The 26410-nt window shown below is 37.0% G+C and overlaps 1 protein-coding gene across 7 annotated transcripts in view; it reads left to right on the plus strand.

Annotated features, from left to right (window-relative positions):
- The window catches only part of CFAP20DC (CFAP20 domain containing), a 268693-nt gene that overhangs the window by 89586 nt on the left and 152697 nt on the right, over nucleotides 1–26410 (plus strand). For all 7 annotated transcript variants that reach the window (XM_061396525.1, XM_061396524.1, XM_061396526.1 and 4 more), the window contains one exon: nucleotides 15643–15757. In XM_061396525.1, the coding sequence (XP_061252509.1) occupies nucleotides 15643–15757 (115 nt within the window). The remainder of the gene's footprint in view (nucleotides 1–15642; nucleotides 15758–26410) is intronic.

Below are 26410 nucleotides of genomic sequence, written 5' to 3' on the forward strand. Positions count from 1 at the left end.
ATAAGAAGAGAATTTCCTCCACTGGTTAAATGCTATCTATGCAAAACATATATTACATAGCTTATTATACTTACTGAGGAAAGATTGAATGCTTTCTCCCTATGATTAGAAACAAAACATGGCTGTTTTCTTTCACCATTTTTGTTCATCATTGTATTGGAGATTCTAGTCAATGCAATAAAGCAAGAAAAAAATGTGTAAATAATGTAAGGCATTCATACTGGAAAGGAAAAGGCAAGGCTGTCTTTAATCACAAACAATATGAGTGTCTGCAGAAAAGTAATGAGTTCAGTGAGGCTGAGGAATATGAAAATCAATATACAAAAATCAGTTGTATTTCTATACACTAACAAAGAACAGTCTGAAGATGAAATTAAGAAAAAAATTAATTCTGCAGTAACATCAAAGAGAATAAGAAGTTTAGGAATACTTCAACAAATTTAGTACAAGATTTGTGTACTAAAATTAAAAAGTGTTGCTGAGAGAAATTAAAGATATAAGTAAATGGAGAGCCATTTTATTAAAAGATTCCATATTCTTGACAATTTTCCCCAAATTGCTCCGAAGATTCACCAGCAGATGGGTGGTTGTGTTGTGTAGAAATTGATGACCTTATCCTAAAGTTTATATGGGATTTCAAAAGTACAGGAAAACAGTTTTGTAAGAGAAGAACAAACATGGAGCATTCACACTTAACTCAAAATTTACTGTAAAGCTATAGCAGTTAAGGCAATATAATAATAGCATGATGAAAATAATGAAGCAGCTAACAGAATCAAGAAATAAACCTTCATTTTTTATCACTTGTTTTTGTTTTGTTTTTTTACAAAGTATTGTAATTGAGGTAATTTAGTGGGTAAAAGAAGAGTCTTTTCACCAAATGGTGCTAGGACATTTGGATATCCACATACAAAAAAATTAATTTAAAGCCTTACCTCACACAGTATATAAAAATTAGCTCAAAATGGATTGTAGACCTAAATGTAAGAGTTAAAGTTGTAAAATTTCTCCATGACCTTTGGGTTTCTACAGAGGCAAAGCCTTTTTTAGGTATGCTGCTGCTGCTAAGTCTCTTCAGTCTTGTCCGACTCTGCGACCCCATAGATGGCAGCCCACCAGGCTCTCCCATCCCTGGAATTCTCTAGGCAAAAACACTGGAGTGGGTTGCCATTTCCTTCTCCAATGCATGAAAGTGAAAAGTGAAAGTGAAGTCGCTCAGTCGTGTCCGACTCTTCGCGACCCCATGGACTGCAGCCTACCAGGCTTCCCCGTCCATGGGATTTTCCAGGCAAGAGTACTGGAGTGGGGTGCCATTGCCTTCTCCGTTTTTAGGTATGACAAACAGTCATTAAGTTAAGAAACAAATGATAAATTGGACTTCATAAAAATTTTAAAGTTTGCCTTTCAAAAAAAACACTATTATATAAATGAAGACAAGCCACAGACAGGTGAAAACATTTACAAATCATTCATGTGATTACATTCTTATACCCAGAATATAAAAATGACCAATTGGTCATTAAATACAAAAACACATCATCCAATTTAAAGCTTGGTAAAAGATTTGAATAGGCATTTTATAAAAGAGATAGGGAAGCATGGCTAAAAAACACATGATAATATTCTCAACATCATTTGTCATTAGGAAAATACAAATTAAAGCCACAGTGAAATACCACCTTATACCCACTACGACTGTCTTTCTGATTATGTACATAAGAACATGAAAACATTATGTCCACACACAGAGTTAAACATGAATGTTTTTAGTATGTGGTATTTAAGTTAGCTAAACTAAAGACAATGTATAGATCCATCAACTCAGCTGGTGAATGGATAAACAAAATGTGACTTATCCATACATTGGAATACTATTCTGCAATAAAAAGTAATGATACATGCTACAATTTGGATGAATCCTGAAAAAATTATGCAAAATAAGTCAGATGCAAAAGATTTTGTACATTTTCATTCCATCTGTATGAAATATCCAGAAAAGGCAAACGTTTGGACACCAAAATCAAATTAGTGATAGTAGGTGAGAATGGGGTTTGACTGCATACAGTCTTGAGGGATCTTTGGTGATGAGAATGTTCAACAACTGAATTCTGATGATGGTTGCATAGCTCCTTAAATATTCTAAATGTGTACACTAAAAATGGTGAATTTTAGCACATGTAAATTATACCTCAATAAAGGTATTTTAAAAAAGGGAATCAAGTGATATTCAAAGAGTCTAAGAATATGTTATTAATTTAAAACCATATGTGATCTAAAGTCAGGAACAAGACAAGGGTGCCCACTTTCACCATTACTATTCAACATAGTTTTGGAAGTTTTGGCCACAGCAATCAGAGCAGAAAAAGAAATAAAAGGAATCCAAATTGGAGAAGAAGAAGTAAAACTCTCACTATTTGCAGATGACATGATCCTCTACATAGAAAACCCTAAAGATTCCACCAGAAAATTACTAGAAATAATCAATGACTATAGTAAAGTTGCAGGATATAAAATCAACACACAGAAATCCCTTGCATTCCTATACACTAATAATGAGAAAACAGAAAGAGAAATTAAGGAAACAATTCCATTCACCATTGCAACGGAAAGAATAAAATACTTAGGAATATATCTACCTAAAGAAACTAAAGACCTATATATAGAAAACTATAAAACACTGGTGAAAGAAATCAAAGAGGACACTAATAGATGGAGAAATATACCATGTTCATGGATTGGAAGAATCAATATAGTGAAAATGAGTATACTACCCAAAGCAATTTATAGATTCAACGCAATCCCTATCAAGCTACCAACAGTATTCTTCACAGAGCTAGAACAAATAATTTCACAATTTGTATGGAAATACAAAAAACCTCGAATAGCCAAAGCTATCTTGAGAAAGAAGAATGGAACTGGAGGAATCAACCTACCTGACTTCAGGCTCTACTACAAAGCCACAGTTATCAAGACAGTATGGTACTGGCACAAAGACAGAAATATTGATCAATGGAATAAAATAGAAAGCCCAGAGATAAATCCACGCACATATGGACACCTTATCTTTGACAAAGGAGGCAAGAATATACAATGGATTAAAGACAATCTCTTTAACAAGTGGTGCTGGGAAATCTGGTCAACCACTTGTAAAAGAATGAAACTGGACCACTTTCTAACACCATACACAAAAATAAACTCAAAATGGATTAAAGATCTAAACATAAGACCAGAAACTATAAAACTCCTAGAGGAGAACATAGGCAAAACACTCTCCGACATACATCACAGCAGGATCCTCTATGACCCACCTCCCAGAATATTGGAAATAAAAGCAAAAATAAACAAATGGGACCTAATTAACCTTAAAAGCTTCTGCACATCAAAGGAAACTATTAGCAAGGTGAAAAGACAGCCTTCAGAATGGGAGAAAATAATAGCAAATGAAGCAACCGACAAACAACTAATCTCAAAAATATACAAGCAACTCCTGCAGCTCAACTCCAGAAAAATAAACGACCCAATCAAAAAATGGGCCAACGAACTAAATAGACATTTCTCCAAAGAAGACATACAGATGGCTAACAAACACATGAAAAGATGCTCAACATCACTCATTATCAGAGAAATGCAAATCAAAACCACTATGAGGTACCATTTCACACCAGTCAGAATGCCTGCGATCCAAAAGTCTACAAATAATAAATGCTGGAGAGGGTGTGGAGAAAAGGGAACCCTCTTACACTGTTGGTGGGAATGCAAACTAGTACAGCCACTATGGAGAACAGTGTGGAGATTCCTTAAAAAACTGGAAATAGAACTGCCTTATGATCCAGCAATCCCACTGCTGGGCATACACACTGAGGAAACCAGAAGGGAAAGAGACACGTGTATCCCAATGTTCATCGCAGCACTGTTTATAATAGCCAAGACATGGAAGCAACCTAGATGTCCATCAGCAGATGAATGGATAAGAAAATTGTGGTACGTATACACAATGGAGTATTACTCAGCCATTAAAAAGAATACATTTGAATCAGTTCTAATGAGGTGGATGAAACTGGAGCCTATTATACAGAGTGAAGTAAGCCAGAAGGAAAAACATAAATACAGTATACTAACGCATATATATGGTATTTAGAAAGATGGTAACAATAACCCGGTGTACGAGACAGCAAAAGTGACACTGATGTATAGAACAGTCTTATGGACTCTGTGGGAGAGGGAGAGGGTGGGAAGATTTGGGAGAATGGCAATGAAACATGTAAAATATCATGTAGGAAACGAGTTGCCAGTCCAGGTTCGATGCACGATGCTGGATGCTTGGGGCTGGTGCACTGGGAGGTCCCAGAGGGATGGTATGGGGAGGGAGGAGGGAGGAGGGTTCGGGATGGGGAACACATGTATACCTGTGGCGGATTCATTTTGATATTTGGCAAAACTAATACAATTATGTAAAGTTTAAAAATAAAATAAAATTAGAAAAAAATAAAATAAAACCAAATGTGAAATATTTATTATAATAAATGTTAACAATAGAAAGCTATATTGTGCTTTAAATAGAACATGAAGGCATCTTAGGTGCAGAATTACTCCGCTTCATTAAGGACAGAAGAATCCTTAATGAATTTAAACTTTAGCAGAAGTGATCCAAGGAAAGCTAATGAAATAAAACTCCCTTTTGATGATTGTGAAGCCTAGGAATGAATGTATAAGGCAGACCTTATACATGAAACCACCTCCTATAAAACTTTAAACTTCAGTATACAGCTTTATCAGCTATGTACCTAAACATCATTGCACATATTTAAATATACTGTTTAATTATAAATAGTAATTATACCTAGAGCTATTTGATAGCATCACTAAAGACGTACATTTCAATTTTGTTCACAACAGGAAAAACAGCATTTTTACCTTTAAAAATGAATGATTCTAATAAATTAATTAAGTCATTAGAAGTCTGACATCAGTTTTGCAAGTTCATTCTGACCTGTAGTGAACATTCACAAGTGATTATAAATGACTGTATATATACAGAAGAAAAGTGACTAGGTAACCTGAATAGATAAGGATATCTATGCTTTTGGAAGGTTGCTACCATTTACTCAGATACTCACTGAGATTGCCATTGTGGGAAAAAAATTGTCAATCAAGATGAAGATATAAAAGTGAATTGAAAATTCAATTGAAAAGTAATTTTACTTTCAAATGGTTTGCAAATATAAATGTTAAGTTTGAAATGAGTGTCGTTAATGACCATAGCTGAGAGAGTTACATACCTGCTGATCACTAAAATAGTATAATAAATGAGGTTGATTTTCCCGTTGACTACCCTATTTTTTCTTAATGTGGTCTCATTACTTTTTCTATCACATGGCTGACCCTTAGCTATCAGTGCTCACTTACAGATGTAAGAAATGTATTAACTCGTACTTTAAAAAAAAAAAAATGTGTATTTAAGTGCAAGAGGAGTGATGCAAGTATTGCTTGTCTTTTTCTGCTTTGTTAAGTCACAGGAGGTTTTAGATGGTGAAAATTAAGCCTGTATTACAAGTGAAGAGATGTTTTACAAGCAGCCTTCCTTAGCAACTAAATTGTCCCCAAAAAAGCACATAAGCGTAATGAAGCTTTTAAGTCGTCACACATATGCATTTATATTCTGTCTCTCTCATGACTGACTAATTTTAATTTTTTTTTAAGTAGCAATTCAGCTTACTTTCAGAACCATTTAAGCTTAGCACATGATTTTGTTTTCCCTTCAAAACCAACTATTCTTGATTATGAGATAGAGAAGGTTTGCGTATTTATTTTTGCAAAGACAGTAGAATAAAACATCATCATCATTTGAGTGGCTTAGTCCTAATACCTCTGTCCTAAGCAGGACACATGATCATTTAGAATTTCTTCTAGAAATCAGAGTCATAATAGATTTAACTGAGACCTGTTTTGTGTAAACCAAACCTGACCTCCATAAGGGCAAAGTCATGCCATGCACCCATCTTGTGGTTCTTATCAAGCTTTGTTAGCCCAGGGGGCTCACTTTTCTTAATATATATATTGGATTATGTTAAAAGACCTGCTATAGAAAGGAATATATTTCTACGTAGTCCTCAGGAATATTCTGTCTGGAATCTGTCAGGTTCTAACTTTCATTTCACTCAATTCTTGTGCAAATGGCACCTTCTCTGGGAAGCCATCCCTGACTACATCTTCTGAAATAATACTTTTCACCCCATCTCCATCAGCTTGTTGTGCTTTACTTTTATTTATAGTCCTTATTGAGAGCTAACACATTGTATGTCTCATTGTTCACTTGCTTATTGTTTATTACTACTATCTTCTTCGATTAACACATATGCCTCATGAGGGCAGGGACTTTGTTTGATTCACTATGACATCCCCAGTATTTCCTTCCAGACTTGACACTAAGTAGGTGCATAAAAAGGGCTCCCCTGGTGGCTCACGTGGTAAAGAATCCACCTGCAATGTGGGAGACTTGGGTTCGATCCCTGGGTTGGGAAGATCCCCTGGAGGAGGGCATGGCAACCCACTCCAGTATTCTTGCCTGGAGAATCCTCATGGACAGAGGAGTCTGGTGGACTGCAGTTCATGGGGTCGCAAAGAGTCAGACACAACTGAGTGACTAAGCACACACACACAGGAGCATAGTAAATAGATACGCAAATATATGATTCCAGTAGGGCTTCAACAAAGACAGTTCAGCATCTATTTCCCAATTTACTACAAAACTCTCAACCAAGCTCTGTGAGATGCTTTGATAACCAGGATATGGTCTCAGTCCTCAGGGACCTCTCAGGCCAATAGAATAGACAGATTGTAGATAGCAACCTACAGTGACACCCATATTTTTTCACCAAGACTCACAGCAGCAGGATGAAGGATGTCATGGCTCACAGCCCTACCCATTCCCACTTTCCAGTTTGGAGGTTGGTACATCAGTAGAGGATAGTGTGGTCACATATAGGCCAGTCAGATTTTAGTTATAAGAATATTAAAGCAGAAACATACAAAGCGTTTAGTAAGCAATCCACTGCCACCCAGATTGACAGTGGTTAGTACCTAGGTAGGGTTTTCTGTGTGCCAGGCACTGGTCTGAACATTTTATGTATATTTACTTATACACTCCTCACAACAATCCTGTGAGTACTATTAGTTTTCCATATTTTACTGGTGAGGAAACTAATGCACAGAAGGTTTAAGTAAGTTGCCCAGTGTCACACAGCTAAAAATGGTGAAGCCAAAATTTGAACCCAAAACATCTGGCTTCAGAATTATTGCTCTTAATCTTCATGGCCTATTTCCCTACTTGTTGTTAATGATTACTCTAAAATAATAACTACTGCTAAAAAATCAAAAATGTCAGTACTTGAAAACTATGTTTCCAACTCAAGATGATAATACTGATGAATTTTTAACAATTTTTTCTTCCTCCAAATTGCAGAAATTCTACTTCACTTGTGCTTATGCATTTGTATATAAGGAAGTTTACAAATTCAGACTACTTTGTGGAATTTAGAAGGAGAGATTGCTTGAAACTCTAATACGGGCTTTGGAATACCAAATTCTAGTAACCCTTTTAAACTCAATTAAAATATTACTAGCAAGTGGTAAAACTGAGATATATGAGACCACATTTTCAGTTCAGTTCAGTTCAGTTGCCCAGTCGTGTCCAACTCTTTGTGACCCCATGAACTACAGTAGGCCATGCCTCCCTGTCCATCACCAACTCCTGGAGTCCACCCAAACCCACGTCCATTGAGTCGGTGATGCCATCCAACCATCTCATCTCTGTCATCCCCTTCTCTTCCTGCCCTCAATCTTTCCCAGCATCAGGGTCTTTTCAAATGAGTCAGCTCTTCCCATCAGGTGGCCAAAGTATTGGAGTTTCAGCTTCAACATCAGTCATACCAGTGAACACCCAGGGCTGATCTCCTTTAGAATGGACTGGTTGGATCTCCTTGCAGTCCACGGGACTTTGAAGAGTCTTCTCTAAAACCACAGTTCAAAAGCATTAATTCTTCAGCACTCAGCTTTCTTTATAGTCCAACTCACATCCATACAAGACCACTGGAAAAGCCATAGCCTTGACTAGACGAACCTTTGTTGACAAAGTAATGTCAACTTTTTAATTTTAAAAAGTTTTAAGTTTAACTTTTAAAATTTTTAAAAGTTAAAAGTTTAACTTTTAACTCTGCTTTTTAATATGCTGTCTAGGTTGGTCATAACTTTCCTTCCAAGGAGTAAGCGTCTTTTAAGTTCATGGCTGCAATCACCATCTGCAGTGATTTGGAGCCCTGACAAATAAAGTCAGCCACTGTTTCCATTGTTTCCCCATCTACTTGCCATGAAGTGTTGGGACTATATGCCATGATCTTAGTTTTCTAAATGTTGAGCTTTAAGCCAACTTGTTCACTCTCTCTTTCACTTTCATCAAGAGGCCCTTTAGTTCTTCTTCACTTTCTGCCATAAGGGTGGTGTCATCTGCATATTGAGGTTATTGATATTTCTCCTGGCAATCCTGATTCCAGCCCAGCGTTTCTCATGATGGACTCTGCATAGAAGTTAAATAGGCAGGGTGACAATATACAGCCTTGACATGCTCCTTTTCCTGTTTGGAGCCAGTCTGTTGTTCCATGTCCAGTTCTAACTGTTGCTTCCTGACCTGCATACAGGTTTCTCAAGACGCAGGTCAGGTGGTCTGGTATTCCCATCTCTTTCAGAATTTTCCACAGTTTATTGTGATCCGCACAGTCAAAAGCTTTGACATAGTCAATAAAGGAGAAATAGATGTTTTTCTGGAACTCTCTTGCTTTTTAGATGATCCAACAGATGTTGGAAATTTGATCTCTGGTTCCTCTGCCTTTTCTCAAACCAACTTGGACATCTGGAAGTTCACGGTTCACGTATTGCTGAAGACTGACTTGGAGAATTTTAAGCATTGCTTTACTAGCATGTGAGATGAGTGCAATTGTGCAGTGGTTTGAGCATTCTTTGGCATTGCCTTTCCTTGGACATGATGACTCATAAAGTTGACTCTAGTTACTGACCTAATAATACCAAGGAGGAGTAGAAAAAATTCAGTTATAAGGTTGAAAACATGCTGTTGTAAGTAAGAAAATAAAAGTGATTATTTTTAATTTGGAGATCCAAGATGTTTTCAAGGAGTAAGTGGCATATCTAACCCAAACTGTGATGGATGAATATAGTTCAGTTGACATAATAAGAGAAGGGACTTTCCAAGGGAAATGCATAAGCAAAGGCATGGAAAATACAAAAGAATGGAGTATGTTTAAGTAGGAGTGAGAGTGCCGGTATTGTCATTGTGGCAGCCCACTCCAATGTCCCATCATATGTCCTCTGGATTCACCTCTGGTGTCAGCTGCAGCTGCAGAGATCAATTTGATCTAGAATCAAATTGATCTAGTGTCTAGAATCTAGTTTCCTCATCTACAAAATGGAGGATGAATATATTACCTGTAGTGAAGAATTGATGTGAGACTTAATAAGAGAACGTCTGTGGAATGTGCTAAGAACAGCTACTTAAGAATAGTTGTTTTCCCCACACTCCCTCCAGAGTACATTTCCATCTCTTAGCTACTTCCATATCTCTAGTACCTAGTTCTGTATTTCTAAGGCATTGACTGAATGTTAGTTGAATTAATTAATGAATCAGTAGGAAAATTTGAATAGAAGACCTTGAAGTTGAGTCATTATTAGTGATGCTGGGCTACAGAGTAGGACTGTTCATCTATGTCACTAAAATGGAAAAAAAAAAAATTGGTTGTCATTGTGGAAGAGGTTTAGGTTTAGATTAAAACTTGTTCTCTTTAAAGTCACCAAGAATGATGACATAAGAGGAAAATTGTGATTCAGGTGCTAGAATTGCTCGTAAGTATGAAGAAGTGTTCTAAAAAAAGCAGTAGATGACAAATCACTATAGCCTAGACTTAAGGGAAAATAGTTTTTAATGGTTTAAGGTTTTAAAATGTTAGCATCAAATTCAAATGCATATAGACCATTCACCAGTCTTATGCTGAGTCATACAGAGTCTTAGTATTTTTTTTTAATGAAAAATTTTACAAGTATGTTTTCTGATCACAGTGGGACTAAATTAAAAATCAATAGTAATTAAATATATAGGGGAAAAAATACTGTACTGTTTGGAAATTGAATGGCACATTTCTAAGTAATCCAAGATTCAAAGAAAAAACATATGGAAATTAGAAAATATTTCAAACTGAATAAAAGTTACAATACAACATAATCAGAATTTGTGGGATGCAGCTATAATAATGCTTAGAGGAAAGTTTGTCATTTTAAATGCCTGTATGAGAAAAGAGAAAGATCTAAAATTAATTATCTAACTTTCCATCCTAGGAAGCTAATGGGAAAAAAAGGTAACAAATTAAACCCAAAATAAGTAGAAGGAAAGAAATTATACAAATAAGATCAGGAAGCAGTAAAATTGAAAAGAAAGAAAAGTTTTTCAACAGCAAAATTGTTTCTTTAAAAAAAATGGACTTCGTAAACCACAGCAGGATTGATTTACTTAAAAAGAGAGAAGTCACAAATTACCAGTGTCAGGAATGAGAGGGTATACCACTACAGATCCTACTGATCCTACAAAAAAGGAATTTATCACAATAAAGTCAACAATCTTAAATGAAAATTGCAACTTACCAAAACTGAAACAAGAAAAATTGGAAATCTGAGTAGCCCTGTAAATCTATTAAATTGAAGTATAACCTTAATCTTCCTAGAAAGAAAACTTCAGGCACAGATGGTAAAGAATCTGCCTGTAATACAGGAGACCTGGGTTTGATTCCTAGGTTGGGATGTTCTCCTGTAGAAGGAAATGGCAACCCACTCCAGTATTCTTGCCTGGAGAATTCCATGGACAGAGGAGCCTAGCCAGCTACAGTCCATGGGGTTGCAAAGAGTCAGAAGCTACTGAGCGACTTAGCATTAAAGAATAATTAGCAGCATTTTGAACAAATTTTTAAATAATAGAGGAGGAAACACTTTCCAAATCACTTTATGAAATTAAATTCTGTTATCAAAACCTGACATAGATATTTCAAGAAAATTATGTACCAGTGTCCCTCATGAACATAAGTGTAAAAATCCTCAACAGAAATGCTAGCACAATTGAAACTTACACCCAGAATATAAGGTTGGTTCCACATTTGAAAAGCAATCACCATAATTCAGTATATAGACAGAATAAAGGAGAAAGATAATAGGATCATTTATCAATACAGAAAAAAAATTTTACAAAATTCTACACCTTTTCATGATTTTAAAAGTTTCAAAAAACTAGAAATAGAAGGAAAGTTTCTCTGATAAAAGAAACCTACATCTAAAATCATATTTAGTAGAAACTTAGTGAACATTTTCCCCTTATGATCAAGAACAAGGCAAGATCTTCTACTCTCATCACTTCTGTTCCATATATTGTGGAGATCCTAAACCAAGACAGTAATGCCAGAAAAAATAAATAAAAGGTATAAAAATTTAAAAAAACAAAAGTTGAAATCTTTATTTACTGAAGACATGGTTGTGTATGTAGAAAATTCTCAGGGACCTAGCAAACCACTGCTAAAACTCATGAATGAATGAAGTAAGGTCATAGGAAACAAGGTCTATATACAAAACTCAATGGTATTTCTATACACTATTCTGCTTATTTAACTTATATGCAGAGTACATCATGAGAAACACTGGGCTGGAAGAAGCAAAAGCTAGAATCAAGATTGCTGGGAGAAATATCAATAACTTCAGATATGCAGATGACACCACCCTTATGGCAGAAAGTGAAGAAGAACTAAAGAGCCTCTTGATAAAGTGAAAGAGGAAAGTGAAAAAGTGGGCTTAAAGCTCAACATTCAGAAAACGAAGATCATGGCATCCGGTCCCATCACTTCATGGCAAATAGATGGGGAAACAGTGGCTGACTTTATCTGTCAGGGCTCCAAAATCACTGCAGATGATGATTGCAGCCATGAAATTAAAAGACGCTTACTCCTTGGAAGAAAGGTTATGACCAACCTAGACAGCATATTAAAAAGCAGAGACATTAGTTTGCCAACAAGCGTCGTTTAGTCAAGGCTGTGATTTTTCCAGTAGTCATGTATGGATGTGAGAGTTGGACCATAAAAAAAGCTGAGCACTGAATAATTGATGCTTTTGAACTGTGGTGTTGGAGAAGACTCTTGAGAGTCCCTTGGACTGCAAGGAGATCCACCCCATCCATCCTAAAGGAAATCAGTCCTGAATATTCATTGGAAGGACTGATGTTGAAGCTGAAGCTCCAATACTTTGGCCGCCTGATGCGAAGAGCTGACTCAGTTGAAAAGACCCTGATGCTGGGAAAGATTGAAGGCGGGAGGAGAAGGGAACGACAGAGGATGAGATGGTTGGATGGCATCACTGACTCAATGGACATGAGTTTGAGTAGGCTCTGGGAGTTGGTGATGGTCAGGGAGGCCTGGCGTGCATCAGTCCATGGGGTCTCAAAGAGTCAGACATGACTGAGTGACTGAATTGAATTGAAAGCATTGTGAAACAAATTAAACAAGGCCTAAATAAATGGAGAGAGATATCATGCAAGTGATTGACTCAGTATAGTTCTCCTTAAATTGATCAATAGATTCAACACAATCCAGTTAAACTCTCAATAACTTGTTTTTTTAGCAGAAAATAAGAGGATCTTAAAATCTGTATGGAAAAGCAAGAGCCAAACAGATCTTAGACAAAAGCAACTTGAAGAGTTTCTTTACCTAGTTTTAAGACTTAACTGTGAATCTACAGTAATGAAAGCAGTGTGACATTGGTGTAAGAATGGGTAAATGAAGCAAATGGATTAATATGGAGTAAAGAGTCCAGAAATAAACACACACACATATTTATAGTCGATTGAGTTTCAGCAAAGCACCAAGACATTTCAGTGAGTAAAGAAGTCTTTAATAAGTGATGGTAGGACAGCTGGATAAACATACAGAAAGGAAAGAACCATACCCAGTACCTCACACAGCACAGAGAACTTGATGTGAGATGAATCGTGGGCTAAATGTAGAAACTGAAGCTATAAAGATGTGAAAGGAAACAGAAAAGTACTTTCACAACTTTGAAGTAGGTGAGGATTTTTTAAGACAGAAAGCACTGCTATAAATAATGATCAACTGGACATCATGAAAATTAAAAACTTGTGCTTATTAAAACTCATCGTTAAGCAATAAGCTAATTGAGATAAAGCATATGTGAGTCTTCTGTGTTCTATTCGTGATACTTTTCTCTAACTTAGAGATTATTTCCAAATAAAAAGATACCATTACGATAACATGCAAGAAAATACTCAGTTTATATATATATAAACACACAAACACATATACATAAATGAGATTGAACACTAAAATCTGTACATTTCAGTTATACATATCTTACCCCAATAAATAAAGAGACCATATCTGTTTATCTTTATGATATCTATTCATCATGCATGGTAGAATGTTGACCCTCTTGTAGGCTCCTGTTGTGCACAATACATTATTATAAACTCCTTACCTTAGCATAAAGCCCCAGCATGATTTGGTCTATTACCTCTCCTTTCTATCTCATGTCTCTCTCTTACATATTAAGTCCTAGCCCTGCTGACTTTACTGTCTAAAGTAGTTTATTTCTTGATATTTTCTAGTTCAGTCTCTTTTTTTGTCTCCTTCATTGCATTTGGGATAACTCGCATTTGTTTTGTCTCATTATACTTTTTTTACCTGCCTTTTCCACAGGACTAGAAGCTCTAGGAAGGTCGAAATCCTGACTTTTTCACTGTTGTATTCCCCAAAATATACCCAGGATGTTGGCTTGGCTCAGGGAATATTGGTTGAAAAAGTGAATGAATGAATGTTCCTGTTGTTCCATCTGTTGATGAAGTGGGAGTATACTCAGATAGTCCTCTGTTTGGAATTTGATCCATACCTCTTCAAATAAAAATGACATAGTCTTATCCCTACAAGCAAAGCAAACCTTAATAAAATGGTGTCTCAAATAAGTTTTTGGTTGATGGCAATCAAACATTTTGTTTGATTCAAGGGAATTTTTTGTTCTCATTTTCTTTGCAAAATTGCTGTATGTATAGTTTTTCATTTCCTAATCAGTACTTGATACTGAAGAGAGTTAATAGCAGCCCTTTTGACAATGCCTTACAAACATATTTGATCCTGAATCCTATGGTAAAATGTTTGAGAACACTAACCATATGGATACATTTATTATTTCAAATATATATAAACATATTGCTGCACTATCTGTGTAATGAAAGTTACATAAATACACTTTAAAAGGTTGGTATGAAAGGTGATCTAATATTTTTTGCCTCCCCTCCATGTGTTCCTCCCACTTTGACTATAGTACCCTAGGGCAAATATTCTACATTTTCTTAATCTCTGTAAGGGTAAAACCTCAGTAGTGTTAACACTTTTACATTTTAAACCTTGACTCTGACAATGACTTGAAACACTTTATTGCTTTTTAAATGAATTTATGGTATTGTTTAGTGCAGGTAGGGTAGAATTTTTAGGTCTGGGGAATATTCTGAAATCATTTCTCCTAATATTTATTGTACCTATTTTTTAACATTGTTTAGTGATAGTTTTAATGAGATTAGAAAAGTGTGAAGGGGAGGCAAGGGATAGGTCTGGCAAAGCCTGTGTTGATTTACACTATAGTTAATTACACTATAAATATTGGTAGCAGTATATTTGAATGAAATGTCTTCTTGAGGAATTGCTAATTGTAGAAAATTTGCAGTTAGTGCACCCAGACAAAGTTGCTCAAAAGTGGGGTAAATATCACTATTATTGGAGAATAAAAAGACAGTTTTTAAGGAAGCATCAATGCTTCAGTATGCAGCTTGAGACAGGTTTGGCTATTTTAAGCCTGCTCTGTTACCTCTGAGACCTAAAAGAAGCAGAACATAAAAATGAGCCTCTATCAATTTGAAGCAAACCTAATCTCTGTGATCATAGCTGTGGTCTAAATCTATTAAAGATGTTCAAATTCAGTGTCCTTGGTATCACTGTGGGTTGACCTGAGTAGTGAGCAATAAACTTGTGTATTATAATTCTGGCTTGAAGATATGTGCTTGGAAAGTGAAACCGACAGTCAGTGTTTTGTGTCTGTCTCTAAGCAGGCCAAGAGCCTATATAAAATGACAGGTGAATTTTTAGGAAAAGAAACCCATAATGTTTTCCTATTTAGTAGGTGACAGTATGTCCCAAGATAACACAAGCTTAAGGGGCTGGAACAAGCATGGTTATTAAAGGCTAGCAGCTTCTCAGTTCATACAAATTGAATTTTTTCGTAGGCTGGAAGACTAGTAATATAGGGTAGAGTACTGAAATAAATTAGCATATTAAGTGAATTTATACACTCAGGCATGTGTGCACTTTGAATTTAAGGAAGACATTTTATTACTTCTTCAAAGAAAAAGGCAATTTTTAAATTCTGCATTTGATCTCCCTGTTGAAAAGGGCCTATATGATAGATTACATCAGTTTGATGATTATCCAAAAAAGTGGTTATTATATTGATGGGAATCTTTTTATCTTCTCTCTCTTTTTTCAGAATTACTGATTTGAGGAACATAAAAAGAAGATTGTATCTATCTACAGTCCATAAGGAATTGTCTTCAACCCCTCTTCATGCAAAAATCCCACTCTTCATGATTAAGCGCAAAATTGTAAGTGTCACATGAATATTGCTTAAAATATTAAATTCATTTCAGTAAATATTAATTCTGGGCCTATGCTGTATATGAAGCATTTGTTAGGTTACATGATTGTATTAAAAATGAATAGATGTATTCTCTTCCCTCCAGTTAAAGAGCTTAAGATTTATGAAGTGGAAAAATATAATTGTTTGAATATCTAGAGTATCACCAAAACTGTGATAGGAAGCACAGTAGAGAGAGAATGTGCTGTTGGTACAGTGAAAGGGATGGAAATCGATCTGACTGCAGGATAAGAAAAGGTTTCACAATTGCACTCATCTCACACGCTAGTAAAGTAATGCTCAAAATTCTCCAAGCTAGGCTTCAGCAATATGTGAACCATGAACTTCCAGATGTCCAAGCTGGTTTTAGAAAAGGCAGAGGAACCAGAGATCAAATTGCCAATATCCACTGGATCATCAAAAAAGCAAAAGAGTTTCAGAAAAACATCTATTTCTGCTTTATTGACTATGCCAAAGCCTTTGACTGTGGATCACAATAAACTGTGGAAAATTCTGAAAGAGATGGGAATACCAGACCACCTGAGCTGCCTCTTGAGAAACCTGTATGCAGGTCAGGAAGCAACAGTTAGAACTGGACATGGAACAACAGACTGGTTCCAAATAGGAAAAGGAGTACGTCAAGGCTGTATATTGTCACCCTGCTTATTTAATTTATATGCAGAGTACATCATGAGAAACGCTGGGCTGGAAGAAGCACAAGCTGGAATCAGGATTGCCAGGAGAAATATCAACAACCTCGATATGCAGATGACACCACCCTTATGGCAGAAAGTGAAGAACTAAAGAGCCTCTTGATGAAAGTGAAAGAGGAGAGTGAAAAAGTTGGCTTAAAGCTCAACATTCAGAAAACGAAGATCATAGCATCTGGTCACATCACTTCATGGCAAATAGATGGGGAAACAGTGGAAACAGTGGCTGACTTTATTTGTCTGGGCTCCAAAATCACTGCAGATGGTGACTGCAGCCATGAGCTTAAAAGATGCTTACTCCTTGGAAGGAAAGTTATGACCAACCTAGACAGCTTATTAAAAAGGAGAGACATTACTTTGTCAACAAAGGTCCATCTAGTCAAGGCTATGGCTTTTCCAGTTAGTCATGTGTAGATGTGAGAGTTGGACCATAAAGAAAGCTGAGCACTGAAGAATTGATGCTTTTGAACTGTGGTGTTGGAGAAGATTCTTGAGAATCCCTTGGACTGCAAGGAGATCCAACCAGTCCATCCTAAAGGAGATCAGTCCTGGGTGTTCATTGGAAGAACTGATGTTGAAGCTGAAATTCCAATAGTTTGGCCACCTGATGCGGGGAACTGACTCATTTGAAAAGACCCTGATGCTGGGAAAGATTGAGGGCAGGAGGAGAAGGGGATGACAGAGCATAAGATGGTTGGATGGCATCACCGACTCAATGGACATGAGTTTGGGTAAACTCCAGGAGTTGATGATAAACAGGGAGGCCTGGTGTGCTGCAGTTCATTGAGTTGCAAAGAGTTGGACACGACTGAGTGAACACTGAACATGAAGGAGATTGTTCTTTTCATTGACTTTGAAGGACTGTATTAGTAGAATTTCAACAGGTAGAGATGCAAAACTGAGCATTTCTAGCATAAGTGAAAATGTGGAGGCTGGAAAGTGGTGCATATTTGAAGAAGAAAGGATGATACATCATTGTTGCCAGATTTCTTAAAGTAGCCTTAAGGAAACCTCAGTTCTGTAATCCAATAGCCTGATACAGGTTGGGAGATTTTTATAACCTCTGAGACCCCAAGCAGCATAATGTATAAGTAGGTAAGCAGTAGGTAACAGGCTAATAAATTTTGGCCTAGTATGACTGACTAGTCTTTTTCAAATGTCAGTCATTTCAGTACTACTCTCATGACTTTACCATATTTGGATACTAACTGTTCCAGTGTAAATAATACTTTACTTTTAAACGAACTCAACTTTATTTTTTTACTTAAATTTATTTTTAAGTTATATCACACTTATGAATGGAAAACCAGTATAACTTTACAGAAATAGAAATTAGCCATAACAATGAACATACTGAAAACAAACAGTATTTTAGAGTCTAGTTAAGTACTATTTCCTGTTAAGGGTTCTGTCCTGAGGCCTACTCTTAAATTAATAGGAACTTATCAAGAGTTAGATACATGTTGAAACATTTTCTTGGGCATAATTAGGATTGAAACAAAACTGATAGAGGGAAATTTGTATTCTGTGATCCATAGCCATTTAATGCCATGCCCATGAACAGTCTAAAACCATTCACATGCAATGCATATTCCACTCTTCGGGAGCCACTTTAGAGAGAAAAGGAAACTATTAAGCTTGGTTTGAAGAGGAACATACAGTCAATTCTGTGCTTGGGAAGATTAATCTGGTAGTGACATTTGGAATGGCTTGAGGGGACTAAAAAGTGCAGACGAGGATATCATATGCAGTACTCCAGATTGGGATAATGAGGACTAGGGCAGTAGCAGTAGAGGAATGGATGTGAAATAACATCAGAAACTTATGGTCCAATGAACTAAGACATATTTAAACAGAGCGGTTCTGTATCATGTAGTACATGCTGCGTGAGCAGAACCCACAGTGACTGTGGAGCACCAGGGGAATGATCAGAGAAGGGCTCCTAAAGAAGAGGATGCCTGAGCTGGACCCTGAAAGATAAGAAGGCATTAACCAGGTTGAGTGGGGGTGGTATTCCTAGAAGAGAAATAGTAGCAGTAAGAGTAGCTGCATGAGATGCGCAGGTAAGTCCAATAATTCAGTGTTGCTGAAAAGAGACCAGTAGGAAAGTAGTAAGGCTGGAGAGGAAAACCGGGCAACCTCCTGGTAGGCTTTGTGTTTACAGCCACAGATCCTGAACTTTTATCTCATAGGTGATAGGGAGCTACCGAAGGGCTTGCAGGAGGAGTGCCTGGTCAGATTTGCATTTTAGATGGAGTATCACTTTGGAGGATGGGTGGGAAGGATGAGACTAGAAGTCAACAGGACCAGTTAGAAAGTCAGTGCAATTGTAGCAAGAAGGTAAGCTCCATGAGAGCAGGGTTTTATATCATTTTGTCAGTCTTGTATCCCCAGTGCCTATAGCAGGACCTGACTCCTCCTAGACACTTGGAGATTCAGATGGTAAAGAATCTGCCTGCAGTGCAGGAGACCCAGGTTCAATCCCTGAGTTAGGAAGATCCCCTGGAGAAGGGACTAGCGACCCACTCCAGGAACAGCAATCTGGAGAATTCCATGGACAGAGGAGCCTGATAGTGATAGCTTACTGTGAATGATGTCGAAATCGTGGTCTCCAAAGAAGAAGATTTATCTTCAGGACCAACGACCAGGTTTGATCACTCAAGAGCTTTTTTGTAGCGAAGTTTTATTAAAGTATATAAAGGGACAGAGGAAGCTTCTGACATAGACATCAGAAAGGGGATGGAGAGTGCTCCCCTCACTAGTCTTAACAAGGGAGCTATATACTTTTTCAATTGGTTATTACAGTAAGTCAAAAGAATGTCTAAAGGTTGTAAAGGTCTTACCAGACCCACTCCCAGAATATACATTTTAAGATAACAGGATTAGTCAGAAGGTTCTTAAGAGGGAGAAAGATGTCCTCAAGCAGGATACATTGTTGTTATATAATCATTGTTACAGAGTTTAAGGGAAAACATATCCTTGAGCAAGATGAGTTGTTTTGTTGTGCAATCATCAGCTCTGGGCTTTAAAAAAAAAAAATTTTTCCTTTTCTTTTCCTTGAGAACTCCAGACCCCTTGATCCCCCTTGAAAGCCCCAGACCCCTCTCTCCTCCTCAGGGACCCCAGACTTCTTATCAACCTACCTAGGAATTGACTCTCCCAGTAGGCTACAGTCCATGAGGCCACAAAGAGTTGGACATGACTGAGCAATGAAGACACACACAGAGACAGTCAATAATTATAAAAATGGATGAATGAGTAGATGAATAATCTAGGTAAAAGAAATGAGGTCCTGAAGTTGGAAAATAGAAATCAGAGTGTAGATGAGGAAGCGGAGTTGGAAAATAACTATAGGTGATAGTTTTAATTGAAAATTAATTAGAAATGAAGAAGGAAAAGTCAAGGATGACGCTGAGTTGGCTTCCTAGTTTGGATGACTGGCGACAGAATCAATACATAGAAATCCAGGAGAAAGGTTAAAAAGGAAACATGGAAATGTTGGTAAAGGAGTCTGAAACATTCAGATTGAGAATTCGGGCTGATTTTGGGGTCTCTTGATGAAAGTGAAAGAGGAGAGTGAAAAAGTTGGCTTAAAACTCAACATTCAGAAAACGAAGATCATGGCATCAAGTCACATCACTTTATGGCAAATAGATGGGGAAACAGTGAGAGACTTTATTTTGGGGGGTTCCAAAATCATTGCAGATGGTGATTGCAGCCATGAAATTAAAAGATACTTATTCCTTGGAAGAAAAGCTATGACCAACCTAGATAGCATATTGAAAAGCAGAGACATTACTTTGCTGACAAAGGTCCATCTAGTCAAAGCTATGATTTTTCTAGTAGTCATGTATGGATGTGAGAGTTGGACTTAAAGAAAGCTGAGCACCAAAGAATTGATGCTTTTGAACTGTGGTGTTGGAGAAGATTCTTGAGAGTTCCTTGGACTGCAAGGAGATCCAACCAGTCCATCCTGAAGGAAATCAGTCCTGAATATTCATTAGAAGGGCTTCCCTGGTGGCTCAGACGGTAAAGCATCTGCCTACAATGTGGGAGACCCGGGTTCAATCCCTGGGTTAGGAAGATCCTCTGGAAAAGGAAATGGCAACCCACTCCGGTATTCTTGCCTGGAAAATCCTATGGATGGAGGAGCGTGGTAGGCTACAGTCTATGGGGTCGCAGAGAGTCGGACACGACTGAAAGACTTCACTTTCATTCATTGGAAGAGTTTCAGTCCAATACTTTGGCCACCTGATGTGAAGAACTGACTCAATGGAAAAGACCCTGATGCTGGGAAAGATTGCAGGCGGGAGGAGAAGAAGACAACAAAGGATGAGATGGTTGCATGGCATCACCGAGTTTATGGACATGAGTTTGAGTAAGCTCCGGGAGTTGGTGATGAACATGGAAGCCTGGCGTGCTGCAGTCCATGGGGTCACATAGAGTTGGACATGACTGAGTGACTGAACTGAACTGAACTCAGCGTACAAGTGGCACCTAAAATCATGAGAATGGATGAAATTGCCTGCAAAGAGAATAGAGAGTGGCAGCAGCAACAATAAAAGAGTCTAGAGGAGGAAATACAAGGACTTGCCCAGGAAAAGGGATGGGCAAAGGAAGAAGAATGCATGAAGGAGGCAGGGCAACAATGAGAAAGTGATGCGAAGCATGAAGCAGAGTAAAGTGTGTCGAAACCAACAAAGTTTTGCTAAGAGAAAGTCAGTATGTGAAAATATTTGGGAATATGGCTATCAAGAGGCCATAAGTAACTTCATTAACAAGTTTTGATGTATGAATCAGTGCAGTGGGCTGAGCAAATGGAAGGTGGAGACATGGGAACATCCTGATCATTGTTTTTAGGGCTTGATGCTAAAGTGGCTATAAATAGGGAAGGGGAGGAATCAAGAAAAACTGAGGTTTTGAGTCTGAGAAATCTTGGAGACTGAACCAATAACACATAGAGCTGGACTGTGGAATAAATTGATGGTTTATGTTTATAGAAGAATTATTTTAATTCATTGTATATTAAACATTCACAAATGCAAAAGATTAAATGCAAATACTTCAGTTATTAAGGTTTAATTATTTAAGACATTAAGGAAATGCTTTAGTGCCTTACAAATAAAATTGTATCCATTGTCTTATATTTGGGTATGATTTCCTTATTCATCTAAGATTGTTTAGAGTTCAGTGTTAGGTAGTTTCCAAGAGTTAAATCATATGTAAGACCCATACATTATTCTGTGTGTGGTTTAGGATTGTCATTACCTTGCTTTTGTGACTTCAGTCACCCTTGTCGATTGACTAACTGAAGTGTCTGAATATAGTTTTGAAATCTGAAGTAATCATTCTGTACATAATTATAATCTACACACATAGGCCAAACTTTAGATAAGGATTTTATCTCCTATTTGCTCTTTAGGTGCTACATCTTCCAGGAAGCCCTCCATGGTTTCCCCTCTGTTGACTAGACATTTTTGGGTACAGTTATCATCATTACCATCCACAGATTCATAATTCTCATAACACTTGTTCACCCAGCACTTTAATTCTGTGTTTACATGTCTGTCTCCCCCTTTAGACTGTCAGCATGTCTCATTTGGCTTTTATTCCTGGTCCTTATGAGTGTAGAACATATTAAGTGCTTAGTAACTGTTGAACAATTGACAGGTCCTAATATGCCTAGTAACTTGGGACATAAAATAATGAGTTTATCATGGACAAATTGTATAAGCTTTCTAATGTGCTTACATGTTCTATAAATGTCCAGGAGTATTCAAGCAACTATTAAGAAACTCGATTCTAAAACTTTATCTCATTTTTCCTCATCACCCACCCCCAACCCCGTCTAGGAGATGCTACAGCAGTAGAGGGTATTTCCTTTCCACTACTAATATAGTCTGTTCCAAATGAGTCCTTATTGAATCAAAACTGAGTCATGTTTTAAGGGAAATTTCCACAAAGAGCAGTAAGGTGACACAGAGCACTCCATTCATTCAAAATGCCATGACTAGGGTTCTCCCTGGTGTTGGGGTGATATTGGCCCCAGTTCTCTGCTTTTTGCCAAAGCACTTTTCACTTTTTTCTGCTTTTAAAGAGCCATAGATATTTTGTTGATAAACTTCAAAATATAGTATTTTAAAAGCATTTCAGCTGACATTTTAAATCAGGCAATTTCACATAATATTTCTGACCTCTTTTTTAAAAAATTGAGACATTAACTGACTCTGCTTTCTTGAACATCAGGAAGTCAAAGCTGAGTGGCAACTGCACACTTATAATGGAGCTTTAAGTTCTCCTATGAAGTTTAATCTTCTCCATTCGTAAGAATGTGGGTACAGTCAGAGCTTTTCTGGTTGACTCATTTAAGTGACCTACCTGGCCCCTCTCAACTATAGTTTGCAACCCCTAATTTTGAGGAAATTGCCAAATGGTCCAGTTTTCCTTGGATCCTTAGCTAAAGCCTTCACATAACCAGAGGCAGCAAATAGAGTTGATATTTTTATAGCCACACTGACATGAATATTTATTTAGAGGCTACTTACTGTTCCAGTTACTGTAGAATGTTCACCCTATCTAATAAAAAATTTTATTTTTCATGTTATTCTTAATTATGATGGATTCATCTTAACATTTAGCTTATAACATTTTATACTTTTAATTTAGGTTTTCAATGACAAGAGCAGTTTTAAAAGTTAATAACCATCCTATTAAACAGTGGAGGTAGCCACTTAGTCAGGACTCACTGAAATCAATCTTACTTCTTCTTTAATATAATTTCAATTAGTTGGTGATGGTATCAGATGAACATCAATGTCTTGCCACCAAAGTATGTATTAATGTACAGTGAATTTAATTCTATTTGAATAGGAAGTCTGAGGATGAGATACTGCTGAAAATGAATCTTTCATTGGCGATATAACAAAGTAGTATGATAAATTACAACACCAAATTCTTTTAGTAATTTTTACCACTCAACACCCACTGTTTGTCATTTAAATAGATAGAATTACTCTTTAGGAGTTGTATTTTCTTGTACCACAACTCTGATGGAATATGTTATAGATTTTATTACAAACTGAAAGTGTGGCATATTGTTTTTAAATTTTTTCCTTAAAGATTATTTTTCCCATAGAGCCAATTATTTAGAAATTTTTTCATTCTCAACAATATTTAATTTCATGAGTGTCAATGAATGAACAGAGAAAGGGGGAGACAGACTTTTTAGATCTATATTCAATATATAATTAGAGAATGGCTTCTCAGTAAGATCATTCTAACCTAGAATCCAAAATAGTATTTATGGTACTTAAATTTGACAGTTTGTAAATATTTTCATGTGCAAATTATTTATTATCTGTTTTTCACTCCATTCACCTGTCTAGTATGGTTGTTGAAGAGATTTGGGCAAAGAAGAGGACTTTCATGGTTTTTTCTGCTGACCCTGAATGGTTATGTGTAGTGGGAACAACTACACATAAAAATGTTTGTTCCGAGAAATGAATGATTACCTAGTATAAGGATCACTGTCTTTTCAAATCATATGAACAGGCAGATATTGTTAAAGTGTGGGCCTCCAGAGCTAGATTGTAGGGGGGTTTGACTCCTAGTTGTCATTTCCTGTCTTTGGGCCCCTGGGCAAGTCAGTTATCTCTCTGTGCTTCAGTTTCCTCATAGGTTAGGTCATAGCAACTATAGAATCTGCTTTATAGAGTTGCTAGTATTAAATAGGTTATTACTTAGAACCTTGCCAAGCTCATAGTAAGTGCTTTAGTTAATGTTAGTTCATACTTATTACCATTTTACTATTTTCTCTTGACCTGAATCAATGTTTTATAATTTATGAATATGTTATCATAATAAAAGTCTAAATTTGCAGTTTGTTTCAGTGAACAGATGTTTGTTGAGCCCCTTCTGTAGGCCAAGGTCTGTGACAAATGAATCCAGAGGTGAATGAAACACAGTCTTTTCATCAAGGAGATTATAGTAGGCAGAGGAGGCAACCGTATAAACAGTTAATGATGATGGACTGTGTTAGTACCAAACTAGTCTTAGGTGGGGAATGCCGGTAAAAGGAAGTATCAGACTTGCCTAGCCAAGTTTGAGCTTGTTCTAAGTGGAGATACTGGAGCTAAATTGTGAATACACACAAATGAAAGCATGGAGGTTCATGTCATGTTTGATCCCTTAACTGGGATATATAATGAGAATGTACAGACTCACAATGCTGGAAAAGAAGGGTGGATGAAACAAATCATGAAGGGCCTTAAAAGCCATGATAAAAAGTTTGTTTTTCAGTCCACTAGAGATTTCTTTTTAAATGTTAACATAGAGAAGTTTCATAATGTCATCTGTGTTCTAGAAAATGAATACATTGTCAGAATAAAAATAGCTGGAGGCAGAGAGACCAATTAAAAGTCTGTGCAAAATCCAGGTGAGACATAATTAACCTGAAAATGAGTATAGTAGCAAGTAGAGGAGAAAGACATATAAAAGATACTTCAGGAGTTAAATCAGTGAGAAAAAAAAAAAAAAACAAAGGGAGAAAATGGCACTGAATTACTCTGGCACTTGGAATTGGCAAAGTAGTTGTGTTACCAACAGGGTAAATGTCTGGTGGAACAAGACCCAGTTTCTTCCACAGTCAGTTTCTCCCACAGTCAGTCTCTCCCATCAGGAAGCTTCCATAAGCCTCTTATCCTTATCCCTCAGAGGGCAGACAGAATGAAAACCACAGTCACAGAAAACTAATCAAACAGATCACATGGACCACAGTCTTGTCCAACTCAATGAAACTATGAGCCATGCCATGTACGGCCACCCAAGACAGATGGGTCATGGTGGAGAGTTCTGACAAAATGTAGTCCACCAGAGAAGGGAATGGCAAACCACTTCAGTATTCTTGCCTTGAGAACCCCATGAACACTATGAAAAGGCAAAAAGATATGACACTGAAAGATGAATTCCCCAGGTCGGTAGGTGCCAAATATGCTATTGGAGAAGAGTGAAGAAATAACTCCAGAAAGAATGAAGAGATGGAGTCAAAGCAAAAACAATGCCCAGTTGTGGATGTCACTGGCAATGGAAGTCCGATGCTGTAAAGAACAGTATTGCATAGGAACCTGGAATGTTAGGTCCATGAATCAAGGAAAATTGAAAGTGGTCAAACAGGAAATGGCAAGAGTGACCATCAACATTTTAGGAATCAGCAAACTAAAATAGACTGGAATGGGTGGATTTAACTCAGATGACCATTATATCTACTACTGTGGGCAAGAATCCCTTAGAAGAAATGAAGTAGCCTTCATAGTCAACAGAAGAGTCTGAAATGCAGTTCTTAGGTGCAATCTCAAAAATGACAGAATGATCTCTGTTCATTTCCAAAGCAAACCATTCAATATCACAGTAATCCAAGTCTATGTCACAAGCAGTAATTCTGACGAAGCTGAAGTTGAATGGTTCTATGAAGACCTACAAGACCTTCTAGAACTAACACCCCAAAAAGATGTCCTTTTCATTGTAGGGGACTTGAATGCAAAAGTAGGAAGTCAAGACATACTGGAGTAAGAGGCAAATATGGCCTTGGAGTACAAAACGAAGCAGGGCAGAGGCTAACAGAGTTTTGCCAAGAGAACACACTGGTCATAGCAAAAACCCTCTTCAAGCAACACAAGAGAAGACTCTACACATGAACATCACCAGATGGTCAATACCAAAATCAGATTGATTATATTCTTTGCAGCCAGAGATGGAGAATTCTTCTCTATACAGTCAGCAAAAACAAGACTGGGAGCTGACTGTGACTCAGATCGTGAACTCCTTATTGTCAAATTCAGACTTAAATTGAAGAAAGTATGGAAAACCATTCGGGTATGACCTAAATCAAATCCCTTACGATTATACAGTGGAAG

This window comes from Bos javanicus, chromosome 22 (assembly GCF_032452875.1).
Source record: "Bos javanicus breed banteng chromosome 22, ARS-OSU_banteng_1.0, whole genome shotgun sequence".
In the NCBI taxonomy this organism is placed as follows: Eukaryota; Metazoa; Chordata; class Mammalia; order Artiodactyla; family Bovidae; genus Bos; species Bos javanicus.